The sequence below is a fragment of the Miscanthus floridulus genome, chromosome 8 (assembly GCF_019320115.1).
Source record: "Miscanthus floridulus cultivar M001 chromosome 8, ASM1932011v1, whole genome shotgun sequence".
NCBI lineage: Eukaryota > Viridiplantae > Streptophyta > Magnoliopsida > Poales > Poaceae > Miscanthus > Miscanthus floridulus.
The window spans coordinates 19965137-19986473 of record NC_089587.1 but is presented as its reverse complement, the minus strand read 5'-3'; the positions used below and the strand labels follow the sequence as shown (position 1 = coordinate 19986473).

The 21337-nt window shown below is 48.7% G+C and overlaps 2 protein-coding genes and 1 non-coding gene across 3 annotated transcripts; 2 read left to right on the top strand and 1 right to left on the bottom strand.

The window, feature by feature from the left end:
* Nucleotides 1-1369: 1369 nt before the first annotated feature.
* On the top strand, nucleotides 1370-6064 carry LOC136468658 (uncharacterized). The gene is given in 6 exon segments (XM_066467148.1): nucleotides 1370-1396; nucleotides 2583-2831; nucleotides 3209-3259; nucleotides 5290-5558; nucleotides 5647-5719; nucleotides 5803-6064. Coding segments are annotated over 6 exon segments (789 nt in total). The 3' UTR covers nucleotides 5923-6064.
* A 10336-nt stretch (nucleotides 6065-16400) lies between these two features.
* LOC136471284 (protein POLAR LOCALIZATION DURING ASYMMETRIC DIVISION AND REDISTRIBUTION-like) lies at nucleotides 16401-17990 on the bottom strand. Its single transcript, XM_066469013.1, has 3 exons — nucleotides 17678-17990; nucleotides 17113-17561; nucleotides 16401-17026 (listed from the first exon to the last, which is right to left on the bottom strand). Exons 1-3 carry the CDS (start codon nucleotides 17940-17942, stop codon nucleotides 16661-16663), a joined length of 1080 nt encoding a protein of 359 aa, XP_066325110.1. The 5' UTR covers nucleotides 17943-17990; the 3' UTR covers nucleotides 16401-16660.
* A 1882-nt stretch (nucleotides 17991-19872) lies between these two features.
* On the top strand, nucleotides 19873-19954 carry TRNAS-AGA (transfer RNA serine (anticodon AGA)). Its single transcript has one exon. It is a non-coding gene; the product is annotated as a tRNA-Ser (tRNA).
* The last annotated feature ends 1383 nt before the right edge of the window (nucleotides 19955-21337 follow it).

The following is a 21337-nucleotide window of genomic DNA, read 5'->3' as shown; positions in this document are numbered from 1 at the left end:
ACTCAATGACACGAGCAATTTACTAGAGTTACCTTTCGGCGCTCCGCCGGGGAAGGTACAACTCCCCTCACAATCACCGGAGACGGCCACGAACAATCACCAACTCGTGCCGATCCTCCACCGCTGCTCTAACCGTCTAGGTGGTGGCAACCACCAAGAGAAACAAGCAAAATCCGCAGCGCAACACGAATACCAAGTGCCTCTAGATACAATCACTCAAGCAATGCACTTGGATTCTCTCTCAATCTCACAAAGATGATGAATCAATGATGGAGATGAGTGGGAGGGCTTTGGCTAAGCTCACAAGGTTGTTATGTCAATGAAAATGTGCAAGAGTTACCCCATGAGCCAGCCATGGGGCTATAAATAGAGCCCCTATCAAATAGAGCCGTTGTACTCCTTCATTGGGCAAAACACGCTCTGATCGGACGCTCCGGTCAAACCGACCGGACGCTGGCCCTCAGCGTCCGGTCGCCCGATGGACGCCACGCGTCACCAGCTTCAAACGTTGTTCGTCAGATTTCAACGGCTACGAAGTTGACCGGACGCTCCGGTCAAAACTGACCGAACGCTGAAGCTCCAGCGTCCGATCGTTTCCAGTAAGCTTCCCGAGGCATGTTTTTTCGACCGGACGTGTCCGGTCCACCTTGACCGGACGCAGCCAGCGTCTGGTGCTCAACCCTAGCCACTGTGCCGTCTGATAGCTCGACCGGACGCAGCCTTTCAGCGTCCGGTCGCTGAGTGACCCAGTGTCCGGTCAATAGACCGACGCCAGCATCATTTCGACCAACTCCATTTCAACTCTAACTTCTTCACCCTTGCTCAAATATGCCAACCACCAAGAATTTTGCATCCGGCGTAATAGAAAATAGACATTTTATTTTTCCGAAAGCGCCGAACCCATTTCAACCCTGCAAACACCTTGTGCACATGTGTTAGCATATTTTCACAAATATTATCAAGGGTGTTAGCACTCCACTAGATCCTAAATGCATATGCAATGAGTTAGAGCATCTAGTGGCACTTTGATAACCGCATTCCGATACGAGTTTCACTCCTCTTAATAGTATGGCTATCTATCCTAAATGTGATCACACTCACTAAGTGTTTTGATCACTAAAACAAAATGGCTCCTATATTTTATACCTTTGCCTTGAGTCTTTTGTTTTTCTCTTTCTTCTTTTCCAAGTTCAAGCATTTGATCATCACCATGCTATCACCATTGTCATGATCTTCGTCATTGCTTCATCACTTGAAGTAGTGCTACCTATCTCATAATCACTTTGATAAACTAGGTTAGCACTTAGGGTTTCATCAATTAACCAAAACCAAACTAGAGCTTTCACAGTCCATCGAGGGGTATCCCGCGATGGTAGATTTGTCGGTGGGGGTGCGCGTAATTAGAAACCGGATAGTGACACAAGGCGCAGAGGCAGCGATTTAGATAGATTCGGGCCGTCTGATCGATGTAATACCCTACGTCATGTGTCTTTGTTGTATTGTATTGAATATGAGATGTATGTAGATGTCGACTAGGGGATCCCTGCCTCTCCTTATATACTCTGGAGGGGTAGGGTTACAAGGAAAGTATCCTATTTGGTACTATACAATATCTTGCGGTGCACGTCGATCAGTACCATGCACGCCTTGATCTTGTGGGCTGGGCCACCTCTGATGGCGCGGTCCATATCTTGTCTTATGGATACCGGAGGTCATATCCCCCACAACCGTTTTACTCCATCTAAACATCATCTAGAAACCGTAGTTCCAATGGTTAGTTTCTTCGAAGAGTTGACAATATAAAGCTAAGAGTTGACAATATAAAGCTAAGTTGACACTACCTATTTCATATTTCATTTGTTAGCATAGCCGAGACGTAGTAGATGAACGATATTAAATGTAGCACATCCATATTGTAAGTTTTTTTTTCGTGGATGCACTTGGCTAGAATTTCTTTGGAGAAGCTTTTTTCCTGACTCTTTCGTTTTATGTGTTCATGTGCCTTTTCAACAATAAAGTAGTCTTGCAGGCAAAAGCAAGAACCGAAAGAAAAAATATACAACAAAATATGCTTGCTCTCCTTCATGTTTGCAATTTGAAGAGCAAAATTGTATATTTATAATACTTATGTCCTTTTGTTTAAATTGCTGAAGCAATCCAGTGCAAGAGCATTGAGCTTTCCATCTTAACAAAAGAGGCATGTTTACTTAATATTAAGCAATAATGGGATGAGAAAATACTTCAAACTGTGGAGGTCCCTTATTTTCTAGGTTTTTAAGTATGTCGCATCACTCCTTGAATTGGTAGAGTCAGAATTGGCGAGCTAAGTTATTCGAATGCTACCAAGCTGTTTTCTTATCCTGCCTCCAAAGTTGAAGCTGAAGCCATCTAAATGGGGTTCAACACTACCTTACTCACTGGTCAGCAAATCTGAAACCTGTTCTTTTTAGTTTTTAACTCCTGTTTTTTCTCCCCTTTTGAATGCTCTTTGTATACCAGATTGTAGGGACTCCCAGAAACAATGCTTGAAAACTGAGATGGTTTTACATCACTGTTAATATTGGTGTAATAGTTGGCGGCAGTATTTCTATCAAAACAAAGCTTCGGACTGTGCTGGAGGTGACGAGAAGCAGGAAGCAGCAGCAGGCGGCGGATATGAAGAGGGAGACGAGGAGGAGGCGTGGCCAGCGGCAAGCTTTGGCCAGTACAGGACGCGGGTGGAGCTGCCCGAGAACTTGGACATGGATAAGATCGGCGCGGAGGTGAGGGACGGCGTGCTCTACATCACCATACCCAAGCTGAAAGCAGGGGGCAAGGTCGTCAACATCCAGGTGCAGTGAAGTGAAGTCACGAGCTCTGCCTCTAAATTCTGAAATGGGACGGATCAGAGTTCAGGACGGACGATGAGCACCTGCTGCGTGGTTTCTCAGCTTCTGGATGGGCTGGATGGGACGAGAGCGACAGTGATCTACCACTCCTACAATCCTACTCTTGCTCTTCTTTCTTTTTTTGTTTTTGCCACATGCGCACAGCAATACACGGGGCCTCGGACCTCCTTTCACTAACAAAAAGAACCTGCTTAATAGATGGGCTGAATGTTAGTGGGTTAAAAAATAATAATGTTGAGTCCTTTTCCCCATGACTTGATATTTTCAATACCGATCCTCTGTGTTTTCCTGCTGTTTGATATTTGCACTTTGGTGCGCAGGTAACATCATGTGGCTTTAGACTATGTGCAATGTTATCTGAAATACTTAAGGTTTGGTGAATGAAAGTTTGGTCATTTAAGTTAGCGGCAATTCAGCAGTTTGCCTATCTCCTTTCGTAGAATAAACTATTCATCATCTTTTCTTAAAGTGTGTTGTGGCTAAACAGATGAGGCAGCTATGAGAACGGACGACTTCTAAATGTAGGGGAGCCTAAAGATATGCTTGGTTATAGATGTGACCACTAATGTTGAAAAAATGTTATTATTCATAATTTGATACGGTAAGTTGGACTTCCTTTTTAATATTTCTTTTTTTTTGCGTGAATCATAAATATAACTTATGAATCATAAATATAATATATGTTAGTGATGCTTAATGACTTCACGTATATGCCTTTTGGTTATTTAATTTGCATGGTTATATGCTGCCGTTGCGTTAGCACGGTCCCTTCCGCGCGAGCACGCTCGATGCTCGCCCGTCCGTCATCGACGAAAAAATGGAAGCCCGACACCCGCCGTCCCTCACGGCAACCAGCAACGGCGATTCCACGACGTGCCCGTGCTAGCAGTCCACGACGAAGGACGACCGGGATCCTGATCACGGCAACCAGCAACGGCGATTCCGCGACGTACGATCAGCGGCGGCGACACGTCCCTCCATCGTGATCTACATCGAGTGCCGTCCGCGATGTCGACTCCGAAAGCTCCACGGAGATCATGCGCGTGGCCAGTGCCCCCACCTCCACGGACAAAGCCTGAGACCTCACGCACTTGAAGGTTTGCCTTGCCTTCCTTTTTTTTATTTCCGTCCACGACGGAGGACGATCGGGATCCTGATCACGGCAACCAGCAACGGCGATTCCACGATGTACGATCAGCGGCGGCGACACATCCCTCCATCATCATCTACATCGAGTGCCGTCCGCGACGTCGACTCCGAAAGCTCCACGGAGATCATGCGCGTGGCTAGTGCCCCCACCTCCACGGACAAAGCCTGGAGCGTATGTGAGGAAACCCAAGGAAAGGCCGGTTCTGGTAGCTGGTCTGACAACAGACGGAAAGGCAAGAGTGGAGGCTGATGACCCACGAGGAGGGAATTTTTGCAATCAGGCATATCTATACATGGTGCCAGGGACATTCAAACTTCTTATAGTTTTAATCCTAGCCTTCTTGCAGTTATATAGATGCATGGTGCACAGTTTCAGTTATATTCAGAGTTTCAAAAATCCTAGCCTTCTTAGTAGAGATTCAGAGATTCAGTTATATTTAGAAATCACATTATTGAGATATTAAGTTACATTCAGACATGCATAGTGCACAGTTTCAATATGTGCCAGTGCATAGTTTCCGTTTTAATAATCATCATACGCACAAGAGAGAGTGAGAGACGGGAGCCATTAGTCCAGCCATTTGTTATTAAGTTAAGCACTGATAATATACCGGCAAAATTTTGTCCGCTTGAAACATATCTCTCTCTCTCGAAATATATGCACCAACAATTACCAATTTGGCCAACTTGAAACATGTAACTCTTGAAATAATAATTGTGCACATTGACATACAACTCAGAGGAGAAAGACGTGCTCCCCAGAAACAAAACCTTGCCCAAACGTGCAGGAGTGGAGCTCCTCGACCCCCGCCCAGAAGCAAGACTCCATAAGGGCCTCATTAGTGTGTTCAGGATCTAGAGATGGATCATGAATGCTTAAATATGGCTATTCGGATGGCTGCGTGTAACCAACATATGGTTGGTAAGAAACAAAAATTCCACTTCATGGACCTCAAGTTTGCCGTAAGTTGATATATAAATTTATTGTTTATCAAAGACTTACAATAATTGTATAATTAATTAAAATATATTTGTGCACAATCCTCAGGAAATAACTGGATTTGGACGAGATCCACGATGTTGTGGCAGAATTGACAACGAATACCGCGGGAAATTGAGAAAAGTACTTGAGTGTTGGCCGAACATGGATTACAAAATTAAAGATTGTAACAACGTAAGTTATGTTATGTGTACTACTATACAAAATTAATTTATTTTGTTTAGCACTTATATTCTCTATGTTTGTTTTTAGATTCTACTACCATATTATCAAAGCGGGATGTACATTTTATTCATAATGGACATACAAAACAAAACCATGCACATTATGGACCCCCTTCAAGATGGTCTATGTTTTAAGGGTTATGATCAAACAATGGCTTATATACCTACGTTCCACACAATGGCTAGAATGTTCAGTCTTGCCATGGGGCTATCAATTTCTAAGTAGAACGGCAATATTTATGACTAGAAGAAAGAATACCCTACATGTGTAACGAAGGTTACACATAATAAATACTGGTAACCAGTTGTAATATATTTCACCCGTTATATCACAAAAAAAATTATTTCATTTATTTACATCAAATAAACAACTGGTCTTGTCCAGGAAACTGGGAGGCTTTCTTGTATACAATTTCATGAAGTTCTGGGACGGCGAAAGATTGCCACCGATCAACAATGTAAGCATATATAGTCTCTAGCTATATATTATACACTACATAGAAAAACAGTAACTTATTGTTAATCTATATACCATGCACAGCTCTCAACTTCACTGAGGATGGAATTCTTGGCAGACGTTTTGGCGAGTCGTGCAAATGAATGTTCCGACAACATCCCTGAATATCTTCAAGAGATGATTAAGGAGTTAGACAAAATGTAACTTAGATGGTCATAATATTAGAAAATTATACGTAGACTCAAGTACAATTGTTTTTACATTAGACTATGCAAAAATAATTTTATTGTTTTAAGAGACATTCTCAAGAAAAATCCGTAGCGTTAGCACGGGCATTATACTAGTCATTGAAGTTGTGAACCGGTCCCTTAGAAGAAAAAACACAACAAATAAGCGAAAATAAAATAACAAAAAGATTGGAGCCGATGAGTCCTATAGTCCTATACCCCTATTACTACTAATAGTCTATATATATATATATATATATATATATATATATATATATATATATATATATATATATATATATATATATATATATATATATATATATATATATATATATATATAGTATATTCAGTAGCCAGCTACAAAATAAGTTATTCTGTAGCCACCTTCATTTATGATAATTTTATATACTAATTTACGATAATGTCAATACATATTTACGATAGTTGGGTTACTATAACACATGTGGATATTTACCATAACGTTATACTAAACCACTTAGTAAGGAGTTACTATAATCTCGAAAATTAACATAGTAATTATCGTAACTCAAAGTGACTACAGAATAAGTTATTTTGTAGCCAGCATAGTATATATATATATATATATATATATATATATATATATATATATATATATATATATTATTTTTCTGCAAACAACTCTCCATTCCAACAAGGTGTAAAGATTCAGGACTTCATTAAAATAATCTGACAAAATAGCGTAAAAAAGAATAAAGAGTTGGAAAGAATTTGCAAATGTATAAGAGGAGAAACAATATATAAAAGTAGTTAGCAAAATTTAGAAATAGTATAGGATTTCTAATATTTTAGGAGTGAATTATTGGAGACTGTTGAAGATGGTATTATTTGTTCTTTCAAAAAAAATTTGGTGAATTGGAAAATTCTATGGTTTTAGAAAAAAAATTGTTAGGAGCTCTTGGAGATGCTCAATATAAGAGAGGTTGTTCCTACAGATCTTCTATTGGAATTATTTTTCCTTTTTTTATGATATATATCTTAAAATATACCTCCTTTCCATAAAAAAAAAGAGTTCTTTTAGAGTTAATCTTAAAATCTACCTCCCCTCCCAAAAGATAGGAGATATCAGGACCTCTCCTATCCATATGTGTCCCACACTGAACTACCACACAAGCACAACAACTTGCGCCACCAGCCATTGTGCGCGCCTCGTGCCTTCACCCGCTGGTCGTTGTGTGCTTACCGGACATCGTACGACCGCAATTCACGCTACCGCCCATCGGTCATCGTGCCCTCACAATCACTCCTCGTGCCATCGCCCAGCGAGCACTGCACGCCCGTAGTAGAGCCACGTGCCACTAGCTACACGTCCGTTCGAAGGCACGAAGGAGTGTGGTATAGGGAGAAAAAGGAAGAAAAATATATTTGACCATGATGTGGCACCACGTGTAAAAATGGATGTAAGGTATGAGTTTTGAGTAATCTATTGCAACACAACACTCCTATATACTGAAATTGTTTTTAGCACTCCTTTATACTAAAATTGTTTTTGAGGGATCTCCTATAACCATAAGGAATAAGAAATAAGATATCTGGTGAAGTTGATTTAAGCTCTCTTTTGATTATATATTCAAAGATTGGTAAAGGCCATAATGCATGCAATTCCTATATATTACTTTGCAATGTGATAATGGGGTGGAGTGTGTGAATATAGGGCCTGATTGGTTTGCGACCAAAATTTGTCGTACCATGGATTTGGCAAGCCAAAGTTAGGTAAAAATTTTGCCATGAATTTGGCAAGCCAAAAGTGAAAGGTTGGCAAGTTTTTGTAGCAAACCAAACAATAGCCAAAATCATGGCTTGCTAAATCCTTGGCATGGCAATTTTTTGCCGCAAACCAATCAGGCCCATAAACATTATAGTTTTTTATGATGTGGCTTATACTTATGTCAAGAATTAGACACATTGTTCGTCTAAACAGTCGTTCAGTCTGTTTAAATAACGTTTAAATGGAAATTTGAGGCCACCCGTGACATTTAGGCCCTAAACGGTGAATTAAACAATTGAACCATTAAAAACTGTCTAAGCTATTTAAATTGAATCATGTTAAACGAGATTAAATGCTAAATGAACATTTAATCCATAATTTAGTTGATAGAAGGATTACAACTACCACAATTAACAATGAACTAATTATAACATGTAAGTATATGAAGTGGTGTAGGATTTAGATTTCTTCTAAACTTATTATTATATGGAATACTTGTTTTCTTTAATGTATATAAGGGGGTGTTTGGCGGGGTTTATACATTGTTAACACTACTACACAAACTTTACTGGAGGCGGGCGTTTTCGGTTTCCCGCGGCGGGCAAAGCCGTCCGCCGCGGCCTAGAGGCCACGGTAAATCGTGGCTTAACCGCCGCGGCCTAGAGGCCACGGTAAATCGTGGCTTAACCGCGGCGGACGGCTTTGCCCGCCGCGGTTAACCGATTTACCGCGGCGGGCGGTGTAACGTGCCCACCGCGGTAAATATAATTTTACCACGGCGGGCACGTTACACCGCCCGCCGCGGTTATGTTCATTAGCCGTGGCGGGCTTTATTATTTGCCTGTCTCGGTAAATTATTTCCTGAATTAAAAAAAATACAACAGGCATATAAATTCAAATTCAAATCACATCTAGATTTCACAGATTAAACTTAAAAAGTATGCAGGCATTACACATGAGATAATATACATATATATATACATTCACTTAGTCGTTCTTGTCATCGTTAATTCATTACATTTACATATTAAAGTCGTTATACATGCCCTAAGGAGTAATCCTGCGGACGCATCATCGTGGGCCATTTCCTCAACCTCTCGTACTCCGGTAAAATCGCTAGTGGGTTGTTCTCATTGAAGAACGTGCCCCCTTCAAGCACGCATTTGTCTAAGACAAACTTACATATATCCGCCTTTGTCTGCTCGAAGGAGTGTTGGATGCTCTGCACGTCTCTCGACCAGTTCAATCCATTCTTGAGCACCCTCCAACTGCTGCTGTACTGCTTGCACACCTTCAGGAACTCACAGACGTAGAAGCCACAGGTTTGTGATCCTACCGGTTGTTTGGCATACTGCATGATCGATACACAAGCATTACAACATAGGCATTAGAACGCATATGAACGGAAAGCACAATTAAACCTTTCAAATACTTACCGGAAAGTTGCGTCTGATTTTGATGCGGTTCTTATGCTTAGCCTTAAAATTCTCTGTTCTTCGATCATAGCATTCAGGATCCTTCACGTACTCCTTATAAGCGCTATACGAAATGTACTAGTATTAGGCAAGGCATTAGAACGCATATGAGAAGATAGTTCAGTCACTTACACTCTGAGGCAATCTTCAAAGGCCTTGTACCCTTTTAAGTTTGGCACTGTCAACGAATCAAATACGCAGGCCCTGCCATCCTGAGGGTAGATGATAAATGCAACCTAGTGATCCTCGAGGCCTTGGCCGCGCCATTGAAACAAAATACAGGTTACGATGAGAAATAATAATACTAGCTAGCTACCCACTTATCTCTACAGGCGTGTCTTCGACTTACCCAAAGTGGTAGGCAGCTAGGATACACCTATTTCCCCTGATCTTCTTCATTGCTCCTAGTATGTACCTTGAAATGTTCAACTTCTCATTGTCCATCAGTTTCTTCCTGTACGCCTCTCTCTGTCGCTTGGTCAAGTTTTTCATGGTTGGATGATTATCATCTAGGTGGTAACCAATGATGATTCTTTGAGCAATATGCATTGGAGATAGATAGATAACATCAAGTTTTAGTTCCTTGGATATATAGGCCATCAACCTGCAAGGACAAGCCATCGTGGCATATATAAGTAGTCTTGACCGATTCAAAGGCGGGTGATATGTGAAACTCGCAATTCATCACTTACATAGAGAACAAGGTGACTTGGGCGATGTCAAGGTCTTGTTCCCGCAGTAGTCTGTACATGTCGTGGAAGTCCACGGGGAGAGTTCTACATCATTGCCAGGCAAGTGGAAGTACTCCGCCACAACCTTGACTAGAAAACCATGTAGGCCAGCTTTTGCCGCTTCCATGTACCAGAGATGAAACCTCCTTGTCTCCCACCTTTCCTCGTCGATGAGCTAGGCCTTGGTTATCATGAACTTCCCATGCTCGTAATGGCCGGGGCAGTCATCTGATTTAGGAAATAGATGGAAAGATGATCTCGGCCTGGGATAGAAATGTTAGTACCATATTATGGCAAAGAAAAGTTATTAGCAAATTATGCTCGCCGCTACCATACCTTTCGAACTCAAGTGAGTATGTGAGCTGCCCTTGGTCGCCTTTAGTCTTCGCCGGCGGTGGAGGACAGTGGCTTATGCTCGCAATGACAGCAGGCGGTGTCTTTGCCCCCAGTTCCTCCGTGCCTCTCGGTCCTTTGCTCATGCCCTTAGACGGACTGTCGGGAGGTGGAGGTGGACTTGTTGTTGGAGGAGGAGAACAAGGGTGAGGGCTTGTGCTCATAATGGCAGCAGGCAGTGTCTTTGCCCCCGGTTCCTCCGTGCCTCCTGGTCCTTTGCTCATGCCCTTAGATGGATTGCCGGGAGGTGGAGGTGGACTTATTGTTGGAGGAGGAGAACGAGGGTGAGGGCTTGTGCCTCGGGGTGAGTTCCTTCCCTTGTCACCCTCGCCATTGTCTTCATCATCGCCATTGCCGTGATCCGGATCATCGGGGGGACAAGATCCAGCAACGGATGGTTGTGATGCTGGTGTCGCTGTCAGCGTAGAAGTTAGCGTCGAGAGAATGATCTCTATGTCGTCCTTGTTCCACAGGACTTCGGAACCCATGGCAGCTCCAAGGATCGTTACCCCTTTTGCAGTTGGATATTCCATTTCAAATTCTTCGTATTCGGTTGCATACCATGTAAGTATCATGACAGAATAGTTAGTAGGGATCTAGTCTTGGTTGAAATCTTTGATATCTTCTTTGGGGTGCATGTAACCCTCACCCACGGTCAACTTTTTTGCCCTGCCGAACGGGATCATGAGGTGGACGCGCATGGGTTCTCGGATGTCGTCGACGGGGTGCCTTGGGCGATCCTCGATCATCGACAGTGGCTGCCCTTATGTCTGCCCTTGTGGAACTTGAGGCACGGCCACGCCAGCCTGGCGAAGCATCTGTGACCTCATCGACACCATATCTGGGTCATTGCTCATGAAGGCTTCTTTTATGGATCGGCTGATCATTTCGGCCATGCCTTGATCATAGCCCTTCTGAAAGATGCCCTCCTTGTACCTCTGCCTTGACTGGTATGTGGCAGCGTCGGATTGCCATGACTCCACTGAGTTCCAGCTCATCTTCAATGACATGCCACGGACGCGGCCATGGTGCTTAGGGGTTCCCAGCGCCAGGGTAAGCAGTCCTGGCCCCTACGAACCTTGAAGCTGTCCTTGGATTTAGCGGCCTCGATGAGAGCCCTCTCTGTAACAACCCGGGTTTTTGGAGAAGCCAAAAATATAAACTTTTTAAAATTTTTCTTACAATTGAGTGAAGCATGTAGATGCAAGGTCAAACTAAGAACAATTTATAAATAAATTGTTGCATGCATATAGAATTACTTGTAGGAGTTTGTCGGAGTTCTTTTGTTGGTTTAGTGTTTTGTGTTGGAGAGCACAAGTCTGTAGCAAATCCTTTTGACTCCTTCTGGAATCTCTCATAAACCCCTTGACCTAATTTCTATAGTCAACCAACTATCTTTATCAAATCAATGCACGTGAGTTGTCAACCCTTGACATGGACCCTAGAGCCTTAAGTGACCCCTAGAGGACCACACTAGGAGGTATACGTGTTGGCAACACATGTATTCCAATGTGAGAAACCCATGGCATAGAGTAGGATAGAAATAAGAAAAAGAAAAGCAAAAGAAGATAGAGGAAAAAGAAAAGGGGCATCTGGCCCAAGTAACCGAACCAGCCCAACCTAGCCCCCCTGCTTCTAGCCCGCTCGCGAGCGCATGGCCTGCTTGGCCCAACCGGCGCAGCAGCCTAACCGAGCCCCCTCTCCTTGCCCCACCGGCCCGTCTCGCACCCCACTGGCCCACGAGCACGTGAGCCTGCTGGCCCAGCCGTGCAGCCCACCAGCGCCTGGCCAGCAGCCGAAGCCCCACTCCAACCCTAACCCTAGGGCGCACGCGCCCTAGCCTCTAGACGCCGCCGCCGCCGCCGCTCACTCTGTCACACGCGCACGCGCCCTGCACGCGCACCGCACGCAAGCTCGCGGCCCCACATGCCTCGGCCTCCGCGTCGCTTGATGCGCGCCACGTGTCTCTGCCCGTGCACGGACATCGAGGATGGATGGAGCTCCTAGAAGCCCTAGCCCACGAGCATAAATAGCCAAGCCGCCGCCGCCCCTTCTCCTCCATTTCTCAGCCGCCGCCACCTTCCCTCTCCCTCTTCCTCTGCGCAAAGCAGCAACCCCGCGACGTCCACGCAGCGACACCACCTCATCGGCGTCCACCTCAAGCCACTGCTCTGCGCCTCGTCCTCGATCGCGGCCACGCCAAGCCCGACCCTATCTCGGCCACGACGAGCCTCTCCACGCCGATGTCGTCGTGCTCCACCAAGACCGCTCCGGTGCCCTCCACTTCGACCCGCACGGACATCGTCAAGCCCGCGCTGCCACCGACGCCTCGCCAGAGCGACGTCGAGCCGGTCGCAGACATGGTCCATCGCCCCAAGCCACCATCGTCCTTCATCACGACCACCACGATGTCTGCACGGCGACTGTCTCTGACCACCAACCTATAGCCAAAGCCGCCTCCCTACCAAGCGATGGAACACCGATGAGCAACATCCTTGCCAAAGCTCCTGTTTTTCCATTCCCTATCGTCGCCCTCGCCTGAAGATTGACCTTCACGCCATGTCTGGTTCATCGTAGGAAAGCCACAGCCTCTCCATGCCGGGATGCACCGTGCCGCGTCAAGCTCCACCCGGTCGCCCGCTGCCACGCCGGTGGAGGCCACTAGCCATTCACGACCACCCTACGACCTCCACGGCTGCTCGCCCTGCTTTGAACTGGCCTCATCCCGTCGACGCCCTTGATGTCTGCGACGCCCCTGCACCGAGCACCATGACACGCCCCTGCTCCAGGCCCATGACCATGATGACCCGAGCGCCCTGCCTTGCCCCGGCCACCATCTACGCCGCGCCGAGCCCCTGCACCGACGCACCTCGATGAACGCCGACGCCCTCCCCGCGGCCACGACCTGCACCGCTGGAACCACGCCCTTGCAGCCAAAGCTGCCGCCTCGGGGCGCCTACATCACGCCGTTCACATCCAAGAACGGCAGCATCGCCACACCGACGTTCTCTACATCCCCCTGTATCGCGTCCCGAACTGCACCGCGCGGACGCCCAGTGCCAAGCCAGTCGGTAAGCACCAGACCCCCAAAGCTCCGCCTTTGATTCGTTGCCTTGATGCTTGTCTGTCCGGCCTTCGTGCCGCATTGCCCATGGTACCTACACTTGCACGCACAGCCACCGAAACAGTGCCTGTTCTCGGCTACTCAGGAACATGACGTCCACGTCATGCACATGAGTGCTTGCCTCGCCACCCTCATGGCCATGGCACCGACTGGCATGCGGCACATGACCCAGCGCCACTGCACGTGCCGCCGTAGTCTCCGCTTCGACGTGCCAGTACCAGACACAACCACACCAGCGGCGACCTCGCCTACGACGTTGCAATTCGGCACACGAATCACAGCCAGCCCCAAAGTTCTGCCTTTATGCGTTCCCTTGTTGCCATCTCTGTTTGCTGGCCGTCGAGCCATTGTCACCGACTCATCGGTCGACCACGGCACACCGCCGTGGTGCCACACCACTTGGACACACGCACAGCTGCACGCGGTGCTGCTCGGTTGTCCTTTAGCACACCGTTGCGCGAGCGTCGGCACGTCACAGACCAGCAAGGAGATACCGCACCAGCACATGCACTGCCAGGTCTCTCCCTTACTGCTGCCCTCGCGCCGGCTAGTACCTACACCCGGATACCCCAGCTACACAGCGCGGCATCACCGCCACAGCCGACCACAGTGGTTGCAGCCACACGCGTGAGCACCGCACCCGCACGCGCGCCTGTAGGCGGTGACGCGCGGCCATGCCTTGCACGCTGCCGCGCAAGCTCCGGCACACCACCATCCTAGTGGACCACTCACAGTCACGACCACGCGCCTGAGCACAAGCCAAGTCCTTTCAGACCTTCACCAAACACCTACGGAGGCGCCATTATCGTTCGTGCTCACACGCCATGAGCCACGGACATGCGCCGCCATAGTGCAGGCATGCGCACAAGCCTCATCGTCACACCCCCACGGCCTCATCATGTCGTCGTTCAGTGTGCCAAGCCGCGCTCACGCAAGATCCACCGTAGCCTGACGCTCGCGGTGCACACGAACAGCACGGTAGCAAACCGGGCCTTGCCGATGCCACCGCTTGGACAACCATGCACACGCACTCGCTAGCCCAAGACCTCTTATTGCCTCGACATCACAGCAGTAGCCACGTCCCGACCAGTCGCTGCCATGCTTGGCCAGCCATAGCCAGCCTTTAGCCAACCATAGCCACTTGTAGCCAGCCGCAGCCAGCCACAGCGAGCCGTAGCAAGCCACAGCTAGCCACAGCAGGCCGTAGCTGGCCTTAGCTAGCCAGAAGAAGCCACGACCCTCCAGGACAAGTTACAACTGCCCCTGGCCATCTTCACCTTTGCCGCAAGGACGAATCCTAGTTGGACGCCATTTCCAATGCCGATGAAAGCCCTCCCTTCGCTCTTTCATACACTCGATCTTACACCCGTCTTTCACGATCTATGCCTATCTGAATCGACATATGCCATGCCCTTATGCAGGTTCCCTCGTTGCTACGGAGATGTGCTACTCCACAGTCGTGTCGAGTTGTTGCGTCTTTCGGTCGTGTTTGGTTCTTATCGCTGGTTGTTGGTGTTGTTGCCTGTGTGCCGAGCCTTCGAGCTGGCTGAGGGATCGTACCTAGTTCGGACGTTACGATCGCGGGATCCGTCTCGCCATGACCGTGATGCCGAGTGTAACTCGACCCCTCGCTTTTTAGTTGACTTCATAGTACCACGAGTGTTAGCTCCTGTCTTCGGCCCTAGAACATGGTCGTGATGGATTCGATGTCGATACTAACATCGATGCGGATATCACCCGCACGCTTTGAGCCCTCCATGACCAAGTCCTGTGAGAGATGACCTAGGAGATAACAATCATGGAACGATGGATGCCAACTCGTTGGTGTAGCTTGTGGCCGCGAGTTCGCCTCGCCATGACCATGGAGCTACACCTCTCTTTCGCTTTTGTTTGCTTCTTCGTGCACAAGCCCTTGTATGCTTGTACCCCGTTCGACCATCGCGTTTCTTTGATTCTCGCGGTGACCACCGCACCGTTATGAAACCTCCTTGCACTTGGCAAATTGACTGTTTCGGTAGTGATTGTAGCCATATCTAGACGAATATCTCCTCAAATCTCACTGGCAGTAAATATGCACGTTGTTGTTTTCTTACTGGTGCTAGTTGTTGGGCGCTTCGCGCGAGCCAATCATCAGGAGTGAGGAGTAATGGTGCATGCATGCATACACGAAGTTGTCTAGATTGATGAGCAAGTTCGCTGGTTGGTTTCTGAGCTGATAAGCCTGGCTGATGCTGGTTTGTTGTGAGAGAAAAACATTATTGACTGACTGATAAGTTCTAGCGGAAACCAACAAATGAACAAGTTGAATGTCGCAAGATTTATTCTCTAGCTATACACACTCTTTGCTCCATGGTAGTCGGGAGTCATCTTCTCACGCCTAAAAAAGCTGTCCAGAGGGAGTATATGTCTCTAGTATGGCTAACAATAATATACAAGTATATTTCATATAAAACCATATTAGCATAATTATTGTATGACTAAATTATAATTATTAGAATAAATTCAATTCCAAGAATCCAAACGGCCCTAATATGAATTTTGGTGGCCTCCTCCAGATCCGAGCAGACAAGCTAGTTAGCAGAGAAATGTTGAAGTATTTGTATGACAGGCTAGACCTTGTAACTATGGTATTCGATCTTGGTAAAGATAGGGTTATACATATCAACCCTTTTGCTGTTAAGCAAGCCTTTGGCATTTCAGACAGTGACGAAGAATTATCTCTACACACAAACCAAGAAGGATGCAAGGCCTTGACCGATTTCAAGGATTTTTATTGGTTTATAAGAAGCTGAGGACAGCGACGGAGCCAGCGGTGAGGCTTGGGGGAGCCCCCTACCAATCCTGGACACGTGGGCCCCCCTAAGCTCTCCTTTGAAATTTTATGCATATATGTATTAGATAGGAGGGGTTAAGATTAAGAGAAGATAAAAAAACTCTATTCTTTTGTTCAGCCCCTTCTAATTTTTTTTTTCTAGCTTGGTCACTGGCTCAGGATATGGCTGATGGAGTGATCGAAGAACCGAGCTACGGTAAGATTCTGTCAGAGCTAACAAAGAGGAACTTATACATTGTTAACCTATACAAATTACAATGACCAAACGGGCTCTAAAGTCTAAACACACCAGCTTCGCGCAAGTCCCCACTGGCACACAGTAAACCGGGCCCCAAGCAACGTACGCACGCTAGCTGTACAGTACATGTACAGCCCGTACGGCACGCTAGCTGCAACTGCAAGCGCAAGGTCACTGTCCCTGTCCGTCCCGCGGCACTGGCACTGGCTGCCCCAGCGCCAGTGTGGCCGTGTCCTGCCACAGCCGCGCCTCCATCTCCTTCTCCGTCAGCTTCCGCTGCGCGCGCCGCAGCGCTGACTCCAGCGCCTCGATCCGCTCCCTGTCCTGCCGGTGCTGGAGCTCGTGCAGCCTCCGCTCCAGCTCCGTCGCCGAGACTCCTCCCTCGTGCCGCCGCTCGCACGACTCGTCGCCGTCGTCGTCGTCGCTCTCGTCGACGACCACGGCGACTCGCTGGGGATTCCCGCCGCCGGTGCCGAACCGCCCTCCCTCCAGCTCGATAAACTTGCCGTCGTCGTCGGACGACAACTGGACCGAACACTAAGCAAACGCCGCAAAGATCAGAGGATCAGAACGTGCCAGTTCATTCATTCCGACATAGACGCAACGCGAACAAAGGCTTGTACCTGATCAGGAGTGTCTTGCTCGGTGTCGCACTTGCACTCTGGCGGTTGGCGCCGTGCAGCCGGCTCTGTCTCGACCTCTGCTTCCGACGCCCACTCCCCGTCCTCGCCGCGCCGGATCTCCAGGCAGTTGGTGGTGCTCGTGTCCGAGACGCAGCTCGACGACGCGGTGGTGGTGTTGGTCGACGACGACGACGACTGCAGGTTGTTGCAGGCTTTCGGCGTGACAAGGACGACGTGATCATCCGCGGCGCCGCCCTTCACCCTGCTAGCCTCGTCTCGGATCTCCTTGAGGAGCGTCTCCATCTGCGCGCGCACCTCGGCCATCCGGTTGAGCTCCACGCATGTCCTCGCCAGGAGGAAGAGCATGCTTAGCCCCATCCCGGTTTGTCCGGCCGCTACACAGCCGCCGCCCCTGCCGCCGCTGCTTCCCGCCGCCTCCTGCTTCCATCCTGCGATATATATGATGGCCGGGAGCAAAGGTCTCAGGATCGATCGACTATACAACTCGACGACGCACGTGGAGGTTAAAACGAGAGAGTGAGTGAGTGACCCCGCGCGCGCGCACCTGAGGAGTCCACCGAGGCGTCCTCGCTCTTCTCCGTCGCGACGGCCTCCTTCCGGCCACCCTTTCCGCCGCGCTTCCTGCCGAACCGGATCCTGGCGCAGGTGAACGTCGGGAGCCGCAGCCGCGGCGGCGTCTCCGGGGAAGGCGGCGAGGCCTCCTCGCCGTCCTCGCCTTCGCCGAGGTAGTCGTAGATCGTCCTCCTGTTCCTCGTGGGCGTCGTCGCCTCTGCTGCTTCCCCAATGTCGCCGTCGCCGGCGGGGGCCATCGCGCGCGCAGGAGCTCAGAGCACGAGACGCGCGCGTCGAAGTGGGCGTGTGGAGTGGATCGGCCGGAGTGGACAGAAGAGGGGCGGGGCGGCAACGGGGATGGCGCTAGTACGGTGGGGGCACGCGACACGTCGTCGTGTTCCTGTTGCCGGACCGTGGCAGCTGCCCAACATTCCATTTCCTATAGACGAAGGGGGGAAATCACCATGTGCCTGTTTAGGCCCCGTTTAGATCCGTTTTTTTTTTTTTTGATTTTAGCTACTGTAGCACTTTCGTTTGTATTTGGCAATTAGTGTCTAATTATGGACTAATTAGGTTCAAAAATTTCGTCTTGCGATTTCTCATCCAACTGTGCAATTAGTTTTTTTTCGTCTACATTTAGTACTCCATGCATATGCCGCAAGATTCGATGTGACGGATACTGCGCAATTTTTTTTTTGAATCTAAACAGGCCCTTAGTTCCCAAAATTTTACAAAATTTTTCAAGATTTTCCGTCACATCGAATCTTTAGACGCATGCATAAAGTATTAAATATAAATAAAAAGTAAAACTAATTACACAGTTTAGACGAAATTCACGAGACGAATCTTTTAAGTCTAATTAGACTATGATTGAACACTAATTACCGAATAGCAACGAAAGTGCTACGGTACCATTTAAAAAAAATCGCCAACTAAACAAGGCCCAGATTCCTCACTGTGGCTTTGCCTATTTCGATGTCAAGTCTTCTGGACCCATGCTAGATAGAGTAGGAGTCTAGGAGACTAGGAGTATTATGCATGCATGACATTGCGATTATCTTGACGGGACATTAACACAGGTGGATCAGCAGTGTTGTATCCAACTCGTACACTTAGGACGACTGGGTAGAAAAAGGACCATACTGTCTCCAACAACCACAGCCTAAAATACAAGACACATTCATCCTTTGGGTAGCGCTACAGACAAAGGGTTCAATACATATTTTTGATCTTCTCCAACAACGAGACCCAAAAGATAACTCTTTCTACCAATAGGTCTCCAGGAGAGAAGATACTCATATTTAGATTATGCCTCTCCTGGCATCCAAAATAGATCTTTCATATAAATACTCTGTTGGAGGCTATAAGCATTGTGTTGTAGATCCATTTTGGATTTAGGTTTCGCAATATGTCTCATGGTGGACACAGCCTCATCAAGTGCAACATGGGGCCGTCTCGGTCTGTCTGGTGCATGTATAGTCATACGGTCCGCCAGCAACAGTCCACTCTCCAAATCATTGATCGATCGGCGACGCAGTGCTGGAGATTACGCGGGTACGTGAAAGCAACCCGCCCGGCTGGGGAGGCATGGGCGTGATGCTGCAAGTGTCAAGCGCCCCATCGTCAGCCATGGCCCCGTCCGTCCCAGCCGCCAGGGACCCCGCGACAAGCCTAACCGTACCCCAGAGGCCAGAAGCAAGCAAGCGGCCAAGAACGCTGATTGATTTAATAAATCCGGCCTGCTCGTCGGCTGACCGCCGGCCGGCCGCCAATGCAGGCGGAACGCGTCGGCGTCGGCGGTGAGCGCTGCCAGCGTGCGCCAGGCGCGAGGTGGCCTTTTCGCTCGCGGAGTAGCTGCCGCTTCGCGTCATGAGGTAGCCGCCAGCGATGGAGTGCATGGCTAGTGACTTGACGAGGGACTGATCGATCGATCTCGTCTGCTGCTGTGGACCGTGGACGGATTCGGACCGGCCGGTCGCAGTCGGCTGGCGTGGAGGCCGGTAGTTAGGGAACGCTCCAAACGGTGCACTGGTCGGTCGGTCCCATCGGGTCTCCTCGTCGATCTCGCCCGAAGAAATGGCACACGACGTGGCACCTACTCATCCATCAGCCTTTATTACGTTCGTTCAGCAAAACTTCTCGGACCTTTAATGATCTTAAAAAAACATTTGAATCGTGTACATCACAGTGGTCGTGCCGGAGTGGTTATCGGGCATGACTAGAAATCATGTGGGCTTTGCCCGCGCAGGTTCGAATCCTGCCGACCACGATTTTTGTTCTCTTTTTCTTTACTTTTACTTTTTGGGCCCAGCCCACATTGCCCAACTACTTTGATCGTTGCCATCGAGAGACTGCTGGCCCGTAAGCTTCTTACCCGGTACACGGTCTTACTTGGGTTGATTCATTGCCATTGAACGACAGCTGGGCCGTAAGCTTCTTTCTCGACACAGGATCTTACTTGGGCTTTGTAGCGGTCCTCAAATCAATTGTCATCACTGCTGATGAGCTGATGTTACATTGGACATTGGACATCGGACATCGGACAGTTAGGACGCAGAGTCATCCCGAGGCCTCGTTGGGTTTTAGAGGATGTGGGAGGGAATTGACAAGGACCGAGGAGATTTTATTTCTTATATATAAATTGAAATCTTCTGAATAATTCGGTCCTTTTCTTTGGCACTGTTTTTTTTTTGTATAGCCTAAAATACTCGTATCATTTATTTGTCTCTCCAATCATTGACATAGAGGGCCCATGTGCCATCCTCTGCTCTTTTTCTTCTTCATCCACTGATGTCGACTGGGCCGAGAGCTAGATCCGGTTGTCGCTAGGCCGAGGGCGGCGAGCTTGGGGGTGACAAGCACGGACATGGTTGTAGGGCCGCTGCTGGAAGCGCTACTGTGAGGCGGAGGCCAACAGCGCCGGTTGCCGGAGTAGAGGACGCCAAGGAAGGCGAGGGGAAGTGCATGCCGGAGGGGAGAAGATGGTGCCTCAGGCGCCAGTGCGGAGAAGGATGCCGTGAACGTCGGAGCCTGCCCGCCAGCTCCTTGGGCGCATGCTCGCCATGGGAGCTCGAGCTAGAACAAGGGAGACGAAGATGGATGGGGACCGGGAGAGGGAACGAAATCCTCTGCAGTCGCTCCCACCGACGGCGCTACGCAGTCAGCAGATCCCAGCCGCTAGTTGCGGACGAACGGCAGCCTCACCAAAGTCGCGTAGCAGGCAGCGGCCCATTTCAGCCCACAGCGCCCGTAAACAGCAACGACCGTCTCTTTTGCCGCGGAGGCTAGCTGGGCACCTGCATGCATGCTGCGCGAGCTGCTGCTTTGCTCACACGTTGGTCGTGCATGCTGCTTTGCGAGAGCATGAGGGCAGCACTCTATGCATGCACAGGGCCAATACCACTATACATATATGTATATATATTTGTTTTTGCTCCCAAAACATGGGTATTCCATGGCATACAGGGGCATACCCCTGGCGCCGCCGGCCTCCGTCCTCGCCGCCACGATGGTCCGACCTGCACCATCCGCCTCCCCGGCCCCTCGTCGCGGCACAGAGGCGTGGCCCGGCCTCCCGGTGGCTACAGCTCGTAGCCGGCACATCAGGTGCGCTGCCGTCTAGGCCGTCACACGCGCGGCTGCTGCTCGCCGT

Coding starts and splice junctions, on each gene's coding strand:
- LOC136471284 (XM_066469013.1), bottom strand. CDS start 17,942: ATGGCCCCCGCCGGCGACGGCGACATTGGGGAAGCAGCAGAGGCGACG. Junction 17,562..17,677: donor CGCCTCGGTGGACTCCTCAG/GTGCGCGCGCGC, acceptor TATATATCGCAG/GATGGAAGCAGGAGGCGGCG. Junction 17,027..17,112: donor AGCAAGACACTCCTGATCAG/GTACAAGCCTTT, acceptor GCGTTTGCTTAG/TGTTCGGTCCAGTTGTCGTC.